Source organism: Coregonus lavaretus (assembly GCF_964263955.1).
Source record: "Coregonus lavaretus genome assembly, contig: HAP1_SCAFFOLD_1512, whole genome shotgun sequence".
NCBI lineage: Eukaryota > Metazoa > Chordata > Actinopteri > Salmoniformes > Salmonidae > Coregonus > Coregonus lavaretus.
Genome location: NW_028165796.1, coordinates 54,711 through 66,712, shown reverse-complemented (window position 1 = coordinate 66,712; position 12,002 = coordinate 54,711). Strand labels below are relative to the sequence as shown.

At 42.7% G+C, this 12,002-nt stretch overlaps 1 protein-coding gene across 1 annotated transcript in view; it reads left to right on the top strand.

Annotated features, from left to right (window-relative positions):
* The first annotated feature begins 1,212 nt into the window (after nucleotides 1-1,212).
* The window catches only part of LOC311115477 (phosphomannomutase 2-like), a 44,292-nt gene continuing 33,502 nt past the window's right edge, over nucleotides 1,213-12,002 (top strand). The window contains exons 1-2 of the mRNA XM_084190645.1: nucleotides 1,213-1,434; nucleotides 2,365-2,476. Of these exons, the coding sequence (XP_084046771.1) occupies nucleotides 1,363-1,434; nucleotides 2,365-2,476 (184 nt within the window). The 5' untranslated portion in view covers nucleotides 1,213-1,362. The remainder of the gene's footprint in view (nucleotides 1,435-2,364; nucleotides 2,477-12,002) is intronic.

The following is a 12,002-nucleotide window of genomic DNA, read 5'->3' as shown; positions in this document are numbered from 1 at the left end:
GACACCACTAGTCAGCTGGTTCTACCCCCCAGACCATCAGTCTGCTGAATAGACACCACTAGTCAGCTGGTTCTACCCCCCCAGACCATCAGTCTGCTGAATAGACACCACTAGTCAGCTGGTTCTACCCCCCCAGACCATCAGTCTGCTGAATAGACACCACTAGTCAGCTGGTTCTACCCCCAGACCATCAGTCTGCTGAATAGACACCACTAGTCAGCTGGTTCTACCCCCCCAGACCATCAGTCTGCTGAATAGACACCACTAGTCAGCTGGTTCTACCCCCCCAGACCATCAGTCTGCTGAATAGACACCACTAGTCAGCTGGTTCTACCCCCAGACCATCAGTCTGCTGAATAGACACCACTAGTCAGCTGGTTCTACCCCCCCAGACCATCAGTCTGCTGAATAGACACCACTAGTCAGCTGGTTCTACCCCCAGACCATCAGTCTGCTGAATAGACACCACTAGTCAGCTGGTTCTACCCCCCAGACCATCAGTCTGCTGAATAGACACCACTAGTCAGCTGGTTCTACCCCCCAGACCATCAGTCTGCTGAATAGACACCACTAGTCAGCTGGTTCTACCCCCAGACCATCAGTCTGCTGAATAGACACCACTAGTCAGCTACGTGATCATTATCAACAAGCATTATCAACCACCATCATCAAATACCATCATCAACCACCATCATCAACCACCACTATCAACTACCACCATTATCATCAACCATTATCATCAACCACCATCATCATCCACCATCATCAACTACCATCATCAACCACCATCATCAACCACCACTATCAACTACCACCATTATCATCAACCATTATCATCAACCACCATCATCATCCACCATCATCAACCACCATCATCATCCACCATCATCAACTAGCCTTTTCAACCCCAACTCTTCTTGGTCCCTGCCGTCTCTCTCCAGCAGCTGTATAGTATTAATGGCCACTAAGTGGCGCCAAAACCATATGAAACTTCTACACAGCTCAGTTCAGCTGGATTGAGCTGTGTACAAATAAACTATTCAATTCTCTGTTTGTCAATAATTCAGTCTTTCAAATCCTTTTATATTTAATTATGAGGCTAATCACCAAATATTTGGCGTTCCCCGAATGTACAAAACGAGCGAATAAAATGTAACAAAGCCACGCCCACAGTGCGCTGTGATTGGACAAAGGGGCTATACTTACTTCCGTATACACAAACCACAGATGACGTGTCAGTCCGTCCACTAGTCTCTTCCGCCTTCAAATCAGTTTTCCGTCCTCTGTGTCCCGGACGGCGAACAACTATTCCTCCAACACCGTCTGCCGTAATTTACTAACAACACATTTACTACGAACAAGATGAGTGAAGCTGTCGACACCTCGACGCTGTGTCTCTTCGATGTGGACGGGACGCTGACTGCCGCTCGACAGGTAAGGAGACCAACGATAGTTCCTACGGTGCTGCTAACGATAGGTCCCCTGCTACAGTCCACTAACTCATAGACAGGTAAGGAGACCAACGATAGTTCCCCTGCTACAGTCCACTAACCACTAACTCATAGACAGGTAAGGAGACCAACGATAGGTCCCCTGCTACAGTCCACTAACTCATAGACAGGTAAGGAGACCAACGATAGGTCCCCTGCTACAGTCCACTAACCACTAACTCATAGACAGGTAAGGAGACCAACGATAGTTCCTACGGTGCTGTTAACGATAGGTCCCCTGCTACAGTCCACTAACTCATAGACAGGTAAGGAGACCAACGATAGTTCCTACGGTGCTGCTAACGATAGGTCCCCTGCTACAGTCCACTAACTCATAGACAGGTAAGGAGACCAACGATAGTTCCTACGGTGCTGCTAACGATAGGTCCCCTGCTACAGTCCACTAACCACTAACTCATAGACAGGTAAGGAGACCAACGATAGGTCCCCTGCTACAGTCCACTAACTCATAGACAGGTAAGGAGACCAACGATAGGTCCCCTGCTACAGTCCACTAACCACTAACTCATAGACAGGTCCAATGGATCAACGTTAACGTTAGTTCACACCTACCTGCATTTGTCCAATAGAAACTCTCGTTTTCTTTGCAAAACGTTTTCCATTTGGAGTCAACTTTTTCTGTTGCAAAACGGCTTAATGAATACATCCCTGTTCACTGACCTATAGACAGGTCAAATGGACCATTGTTAGAGAGCGTGTTATGGTTTAGCTATATTAGTCCGGGTGAATGATGTATACTGTATCCATGGTAGAGGCAGGACTGTGTGTTGGGTGGGTGTCTGTCTGATGGATTGAATGGTTGCTGATACCACTTGAATAGTTGCTGTAGCAACAGTGTACTAATGTGTTCCAGAGGGTGACTCCTGGGATGGAGGACTTTCTTCAGCGTCTGCGGCGGCGTGTTCGAGTCGGCGTGGTGGGGGGGTCGGACTTCATCAAGATCAAAGAACAACTGGGAGATGACGGTGTGTGTCTGTGTGTGAGGGAGTTAAGGTGTGTCTGTGTGAGGGAGTTAAGGTGTGTCTGTGTGAGGGAGTGAAGGTGTGGGGATATTTGGGGAGTTTCTCTGAATGTCCTTGAGTGGCCCAGCCAGAGCCTGGACTTGAACCCGATCGAACATCTCTGGAGAGAGCTGAAAATAGTTGTGCAGTGACGCTCCCCATCCAACCTGACAGTCCTTGAGAGGATCTGCAGAGAAGAATGGGAGAAACTCCCCAAATACAGGTGTGTCAAGCTTGTAGCGTCATACCCAAGAAGAATCGAGGCTCTTATTGCTGCCAAAGGTGCTTCAACAAAGTACTGAGTAAAGGGACTGAAAACTTATGTAAAAAATGTTTTTCTATATTTGCCAACACTTCTAAAAACCTGTTTTTGCTTTGTCATTATAGGGTATTTTGTGTAGATTGATGAGGGGGAAAAAAACAATTTAATCCATTTTAGAATAAGGCTGAAACGTAACAAAATGTGGAAAAAGTCAAGGGGTCCAACACTCTACTCAGCAAATTGGATGTAGTCTATCACAGTGCCATCCGTTTTGTCTCCAAAGCCCCATACACTACCCACCACTGTGACCTGTACGCTCTTGTTGGCTGGTCCTCACTACATGTTCGTTGTCAAACCCACTGGCTCCAGGCCATCTATAAATCACTGCTAGGCAAATCCCCGCCTTATGTTAGCTCATTGGTCACCATAGCAGCACCCACCCGTAGTCTGCGCTCCAGCAGGTATATCTCACTGGTCATTCCCAAAGCCAACACCTCCTTTGGCCGCCATTCCTTCCAGTTCTCTGCTGCCAATGACTGGAACGAACTGCAAAAATCTCTGAAGCTGGAGACTCTTATCTCCCTCAATAACTTTAAGCATCAGTTGTCAGAGCACCTTACCGATCACTGCACCTGTACACAGCCCATCTGAAATTAGCCCACCCAACTACCTCATCCCTATATTGTTATTTATTTTGCTCTTTTGCACCCCAGTATCTCTATTTGCACATGATCTCTTGCACATCTAGCATGTTTTTCTAAAAAATGTTTTTCTATATTTGCCAACACTTCTAAAAACCTGTTTTTGCTTTGTCATTATAGGGTATTTTGTGTAGATTGATGAGGGGGAAAAAAAACAATTTAATCCATTTTAGAATAAGGCTGAAACGTAACAAAATGTGGAAAAAGTCAAGGGGTCTGAATACTTTCCCAATGCACAGTACACACGGCTGGAATGCTGTTTCAGCCTTCAGCATCCAGGACCCAAACTAGCCAGTTTATAATAAATATTAATGCAATGCTCTGCAGAATCACTGATCTGCAAATAACAACTGACGTCTCACTATGGAATCAAGCTCACTGACGTCTCACTATAGAATCAAGCTCACTGACGTCTCACTATGGAATCAAGCTCACTGACGTCTCACTATGGAATCAAGCTCACTGACGTCTCACTATGGAATCAAGCTCAGTGACGTCTCACTATGGAATCAAGCTCAGTGACATCTCACTATGGAATCAAGCTCACTGACGTCTCACTATGGAATCAAGCTCACTGACGTCTCACTATGGAATCAAGCTCACTGACGTCTCACTATGGAATCAAGCTCACTGACGTCTCACTATGGAATCAAGCTCAGTGACGTCTCACTATGGAATCAAGCTCACTGACGTCTCACTATGGAATCAAGCTCACTGACGTCTCACTATGGAATCAAGCTCAGTGACGTCTCACTATGGAATCAAGCTCAGTGAATTTACACAGCGCCTCCAACGTGTGTGTGTGTGTGTGTGTGTGTGTGTGGTGTGTGTGTGTGTGTGTGTGGTGTGTGTGTGTGGTGTGTGTGGTGTGTGTGGTGTGTGTGTGTGTGTGTGGTGTGTGTGTGGTGTGTGTGTGTGTGTGTGTGTGTGTGTGTCAACTGATCCGTCAGGTTGTATTTAGCTACTCTGACCTTCTCAGCACTTCTCTGTAAAGGTCATGATGCACACACACACACACCACACACACCACACACACCACACACACACACACACACACACACACACACACACACACACACACACACACACACACCAAAGTGTCCAAAACATCATTGGAGCTTTACTGCATTAACGAGTCAGTTCCAACGGGTGGGCTTTAGTCATGGTAGTAAATAGTTTACTGCATTAACGAGTCAGTTCCAACGGGTGGGCTTTAGTCATGTTAGTAAATAGTTTACTGCATTAACGAGTCAGTTCCAACGGGTGGGCTTTAGTCATGTTAGTAAATAGTTTACTGCATTAACGAGTCAGTTCCAGCGGGTGGGCTTTAGTCATGGTAGTAAATAGTTTACTGCATTAACGAGTCAGTTCCAACGGGTGGGCTTTAGTCATGATAGTAAATAGTTTACTGCATTAACGAGTCAGTTCCAACGGGTGGGCTTTAGTCATGGTAGTAAATAGTTTACTGCATTAACGAGTCAGTTCCAACGGGTGTGCTTTAGTCATGTTAGTAAATAGTTTACTGCATTAACGAGTCAGTTATAACAGGTGGGCTTTAGTCATGTTAGTAAATAGTTTACTGCATTAATGAGTCAGTTCCAACGGGTGGGCTTTAGTCATGTTAGTAAATAGTTTACTGCATTAATGAGTCAGTTCCAACGGGTGGGCTTTAGTCATGTTAGTAAATAGTTTACTGCATTAACGAGTCAGTTCCAACGGGTGGGCTTTAGTCATGTTAGTAAATAGTTTACTGCATTAACGAGTCAGTTCCAGCGGGTGGGCTTTAGTCATGGTAGTAAATAGTTTACTGCATTAACGAGTCAGTTCCAACGGGTGGGCTTTAGTCATGATAGTAAATAGTTTACTGCATTAACGAGTCAGTTCCAACGGGTGGGCTTTAGTCATGGTAGTAAATAGTTTACTGCATTAACGAGTCAGTTCCAACGGGTGGGCTTTAGTCATGGTAGTAAATAGTTTACTGCATTAACGAGTCAGTTCCAACGGGTGTGCTTTAGTCATGTTAGGAAATAGTTTACTGCATTAATGAGTCAGTTCCAACGGGTGGGCTTTAGTCATGTTAGTAAATAGTTTACTGCATTAATGAGTCAGTTCCAACGGGTGGGCTTTAGTCATGGTAGTAAATAGTTTACTGCATTAATGAGTCAGTTCCAACGGGTGGGCTTTAGTCATGGTAGTAAATAGTTTACTGCATTAACGAGTCAGTTCCAACGGGTGGGCTTTAGTCATGGTAGTAAATAGTTTACTGCATTAACGAGTCAGTTATAACAGGTGGGCTTTAGTCATGGTAGTAAATAGTTTACTGCATTAACGAGTCGGTTCCAACGGGTGGGCTTTAGTCATGTTAGTAAATAGTTTACTGCATTAACGAGTCAGTTCCAACGGGTGGGCTTTAGTCATGTTAGTAAATAGTTTACTGCATTAACGAGTCAGTTATAACAGGTGGGCTTTAGTCATGTTAGTAAATAGTTTACTGCATTAACGAGTCAGTTCCAACGGGTGGGCTTTAGTCATGGTAGTAAATAGTTTACTGCATTAACGAGTCAGTTCCAACGGGTGGGCTTTAGTCATGGTAGTAAATAGTTTACTGCATTAATGAGTCAGTTCCAACGGGTGGGCTTTAGTCATGGTAGTAAATAGTTTACTGCATTAACGAGTCAGTTCCAACGGGTGGGCTTTAGTCATGTTAGTAAATAGTTTACTGCATTAATGAGTCAGTTATAACGGGTGGGCTTTAGTCATGGTAGTAAATAGTTTACTGCATTAACGAGTCAGTTCCAATGGGTGGGCTTTAGTCATGTTAGTAAATAGTTTACTGCATTAACGAGTCAGTTCCAACGGGTGGGCTTTAGTCATGGTAGTAAATAGTTTACTGCATTAACGAGTCAGTTCCAACGGGTGGGCTTTAGTCATGTTAGTAAATAGTTTACTGCATTAACGAGTCAGTTCCAACGGGTGGGCTTTAGTCATGTTAGTAAATAGTTTACTGCATTAACGAGTCAGTTCCAACGGGTGGGCTTTAGTCATGTTAGTAAATAGTTTACTGCATTAACGAGTCAGTTCCAACGGGTGGGCTTTAGTCATGGTAGTAAATAGTTTACTGCATTAACGAGTCAGTTCCAACGGGTGGGCTTTAGTCATGGTAGTAAATAGTTTACTGCATTAATGAGTCAGTTCCAACGGGTGGGCTTTAGTCATGGTAGTAAATAGTTTACTGCATTAATGAGTCAGTTCCAACGGGTGGGCTTTAGTCATGTTAGTAAATAGTTTACTGCATTAACGAGTCAGTTCCAACGGGTGGGCTTTAGTCATGTTAGTAAATAGTTTACTGCATTAACGAGTCAGTTCCAACGGGTGGGCTTTAGTCATGTTAGTAAATAGTTTACTGCATTAACGAGTCAGTTCCAACGGGTGGGCTTTAGTCATGGTAGTAAATAGTTTACTGCATTAACGAGTCAGTTCCAACGGGTGGGCTTTAGTCATGGTATTAAATAGTTTACTGCATTAACGAGTCAGTTCCAACGGGTGGGCTTTAGTCATGGTAGTAAATAGTTTACTGCATTAATGAGTCAGTTCCAACGGGTGGGCTTTAGTCATGGTAGTAAATAGTTTACTGCATTAATGAGTCAGTTCCAACGGGTGGGCTTTAGTCATGATAGTAAATAGTTTACTGCATTAATGAGTCAGTTCCAACGGGTGGGCTTTAGTCATGGTAGTAAATAGTTTACTGCATTAACGAGTCAGTTCCAACGGGTGGGCTTTAGTCATGTTAGTAAATAGTTTACTGCATTAATGAGTCAGTTCCAACGGGTGGGCTTTAGTCATGTTAGTAAATAGTTTACTGCATTAACGAGTCAGTTCCAACGGGTGGGCTTTAGTCATGGTAGTAAATAGTTTACTGCATTAACGAGTCAGTTCCAACGGGTGGGCTTTAGTCATGGTAGTAAATAGTTTACTGCATTAACGAGTCAGTTCCAACGGGTGGGCTTTAGTCATGTTAGTAAATAGTTTACTGCATTAATGAGTCAGTTCCAACGGGTGGGCTTTAGTCATGGTAGTAAATAGTTTACTGCATTAATGAGTCAGTTCCAACGGGTGGGCTTTAGTCATGGTAGTAAATAGTTTACTGCATTAACGAGTCAGTTATAACAGGTGGGCTTTAGTCATGATAGTAAATAGTTTACTGCATTAATGAGTCAGTTCCAACGGGTGGGCTTTAGTCATGTTAGTAAATAGTTTACTGCATTAACGAGTCAGTTCCAACGGGTGGGCTTTAGTCATGGTAGTAAATAGTTTACTGCATTAACGAGTCAGTTCCAACGGGTGGGCTTTAGTCATGGTAGTAAATAGTTTACTGCATTAACGAGTCAGTTCCAACGGGTGGGCTTTAGTCATGGTAGTAAATAGTTTACTGCATTAACGAGTCAGTTCCAACGGGTGGGCTTTAGTCATGGTAGTAAATAGTTTACTGCATTAACGAGTCAGTTCCAACGGGTGGGCTTTAGTCATGTTAGTAAATAGTTTACTGCATTAATGAGTCAGTTCCAACGGGTGGGCTTTAGTCATGGTAGTAAATAGTTTACTGCATTAACGAGTCAGTTATAACAGGTGGGCTTTAGTCATGGTAGTAAATAGTTTACTGCATTAACGAGTCAGTTCCAACGGGTGGGCTTTAGTCATGTTAGTAAATAGTTTACTGCATTAACGAGTCAGTTCCAACGGGTGGGCTTTAGTCATGATAGTAAATAGTTTACTGCATTAATGAGTCAGTTCCAACGGGTGGGCTTTAGTCATGTTAGTAAATAGTTTACTGCATTAACGAGTCAGTTCCAACGGGTGGGCTTTAGTCATGGTAGTAAATAGTTTACTGCATTAACGAGTCAGTTCCAACGGGTGGGCTTTAGTCATGTTAGTAAATAGTTTACTGCATTAATGAGTCAGTTCCAACGGGTGGGCTTTAGTCATGGTAGTAAATAGTTTACTGCATTAACGAGTCAGTTCCAACGGGTGGGCTTTAGTCATGGTAGTAAATAGTTTACTGCATTAACGAGTCAGTTCCAACGGGTGGGCTTTAGTCATGGTAGTAAATAGTTTACTGCATTAACGAGTCAGTTCCAACGGGTGGGCTTTAGTCATGGTAGTAAATAGTTTACTGCATTAACGAGTCAGTTCCAACGGGTGGGCTTTAGTCATGTTAGTAAATAGTTTACTGCATTAATGAGTCAGTTCCAACGGGTGTGCTTTAGTCATGGTAGTAAATAGTTTACTGCATTAACGAGTCAGTTATAACAGGTGGGCTTTAGTCATGGTAGTAAATAGTTTACTGCATTATCGAGTCAGTTCCAACGGGTGGGCTTTAGTCATGTTAGTAAATAGTTTACTGCATTAACGAGTCAGTTCCAACGGGTGGGCTTTAGTCATGGTAGTAAATAGTTTACTGCATTAATGAGTCAGTTCCAACGGGTGGGCTTTAGTTATGTTAGTAAATAGTTTACTGCATTAACGAGTCAGTTCCAACGGGTGGGCTTTAGTCATGGTAGTAAATAGTTTACTGCATTAACGAGTCAGTTCCAACGGGTGGGCTTTAGTCATGTTAGTAAATAGTTTACTGCATTAATGAGTCAGTTCCAACGGGTGGGCTTTAGTCATGGTAGTAAATAGTTTACTGCATTAACGAGTCAGTTCCAACGGGTGGGCTTTAGTCATGGTAGTAAATAGTTTACTGCATTAATGAGTCAGTTCCAACGGGTGGGCTTTAGTCATGTTAGTAAATAGTTTACTGCATTAACGAGTCAGTTCCAACGGGTGGGCTTTAGTCATGGTAGTAAATAGTTTACTGCATTAATGAGTCAGTTCCAACGGGTGGGCTTTAGTCATGGTAGTAAATAGTTTACTGCATTAACGAGTCAGTTCCAACGGGTGGGCTTTAGTCATGGTAGTAAATAGTTTACTGCATTAACGAGTCAGTTCCAACGGGTGGGCTTTAGTCATGTTAGTAAATAGTTTACTGCATTAACGAGTCAGTTCCAACGGGTGGGCTTTAGTCATGGTAGTAAATAGTTTACTGCATTAATGAGTCAGTTCCAACGGGTGGGCTTTAGTCATGGTAGTAAATAGTTTACTGCATTAACGAGTCAGTTCCAACGGGTGGGCTTTAGTCATGGTAGTAAATAGTTTACTGCATTAACGAGTCAGTTCCAACGGGTGGGCTTTAGTCATGGTAGTAAATAGTTTACTGCATTAACGAGTCAGTTATAACAGGTGGGCTTTAGTCATGTTAGTAAATAGTTTACTGCATTAATGAGTCAGTTCCAACGGGTGGGCTTTAGTCATGTTAGTAAATAGTTTACTGCATTAACGAGTCAGTTCCAACGGGTGGGCTTTAGTCATGGTAGTAAATAGTTTACTGCATTAATGAGTCAGTTCCAACGGGTGGGCTTTAGTCATGGTAGTAAATAGTTTACTGCATTAACGAGTCAGTTCCAACGGGTGGGCTTTAGTCATGGTAGTAAATAGTTTACTGCATTAACGAGTCAGTTCCAACGGGTGAGCTTTAGTCATGGTAGTAAATAGTTTACTGCATTAATGAGTCAGTTCCAACGGGTGGGCTTTAGTCATGGTAGTAAATAGTTTACTGTATTAACGAGTCAGTTCCAACGGGTGGGCTTTAGTCATGGTAGTAAATAGTTTACTGCATTAACGAGTCAGTTCCAACGGGTGGGCTTTAGTCATGGTAGTAAATAGTTTACTGCATTAATGAGTCAGTTCCAACGGGTGGGCTTTAGTCATGTTAGTAAATAGTTTACTGCATTAACGAGTCAGTTCCAACGGGTGGGCTTTAGTCATGTTAGTAAATAGTTTACTGCATTAACGAGTCAGTTCCAACGGGTGGGCTTTAGTCATGTTAGTAAATAGTTTACTGCATTAACGAGTCAGTTCCAACGGGTGGGCTTTAGTCATGGTAGTAAATAGTTTACTGCATTAATGAGTCAGTTCCAACGGGTGGGCTTTAGTCATGGTAGTAAATAGTTTACTGCATTAATGAGTCAGTTCCAACGGGTGGGCTTTAGTCATGTTAGTAAATAGTTTACTGCATTAACGAGTCAGTTCCAACGGGTGGGCTTTAGTCATGGTAGTAAATAGTTTACTGCATTAATGAGTCAGTTCCAACGGGTGGGCTTTAGTCATGGTAGTAAATAGTTTACTGCATTAATGAGTCAGTTCCAACGGGTGGGCTTTAGTCATGGTAGTAAATAGTTTACTGCATTAATGAGTCAGTTCCAACGGGTGGGCTTTAGTCATGGTAGTAAATAGTTTACTGCATTAATTAGTCAGTTCCAACGGGTGGGCTTTAGTCATGTTAGTAAATAGTTTACTGCATTAACGAGTCAGTTCCAACGGGTGGGCTTTCGTCATGGTAGTAAATAGTTTACTGCATTAACGAGTCAGTTCCAACGGGTGGGCTTTAGTCATGGTAGTAAATCGTTTACTGCATTAACGAGTCAGTTCCAACGGGTGGGCTTTAGTCATGGTAGTAAATAGTTTACTGCATTAACGAGTCAGTTCCAACGGGTGGGCTTTAGTCATGATAGTAAATAGTTTACTGCATTAACGAGTCAGTTATAACAGGTGGGCTTTAGTCATGTTAGTAAATAGTTTACTGCATTAACGAGTCAGTTCCAACGGGTGGGCTTTAGTCATGGTAGTAAATAGTTTACTGCATTAACGAGTCAGTTATAACAGGTGGGCTTTAGTCATGTTAGTAAATAGTTTACTGCATTAACGAGTCAGTTCCAACGGGTGGGCTTTAGTCATGTTAGTAAATAGTTTACTGCATTAATGAGTCAGTTATAACAGGTGGGCTTTAGTCATGTTAGTAAATAGTTTACTGCATTAACGAGTCAGTTCCAACGGGTGGGCTTTAGTCATGGTAGTAAATAGTTTACTGCATTAACGAGTCAGTTCCAACGGGTGGGCTTTAGTCATGGTAGTAAATAGTTTACTGCATTAACGAGTCAGTTCCAACGGGTGGGCTTTAGTCATGGTAGTAAATAGTTTACTGCATTAACGAGTCAGTTCCAACGGGTGGGCTTTAGTCATGGTAGTAAATAGTTTACTGCATTAACGAGTCAGTTATAACAGGTGGGCTTTAGTCATGTTAGTAAATAGTTTACTGCATTAATGAGTCAGTTCCAACGGGTGGGCTTTAGTCATGTTAGTAAATAGTTTACTGCATTAACGAGTCAGTTCCAACGGGTGGGCTTTAGTCATGGTAGTAAATAGTTTACTGCATTAATGAGTCAGTTCCAACGGGTGGGCTTTAGTCATGGTAGTAAATAGTTTACTGCATTAACGAGTCAGTTCCAACGGGTGGGCTTTAGTCATGGTAGTAAATAGTTTACTGCATTAACGAGTCAGTTCCAACGGGTGAGCTTTAGTCATGGTAGTAAATAGTTTACTGCATTAATGAGTCAGTTCCAACGGGTGGGCTTTAGTCATGGTAGTAAAT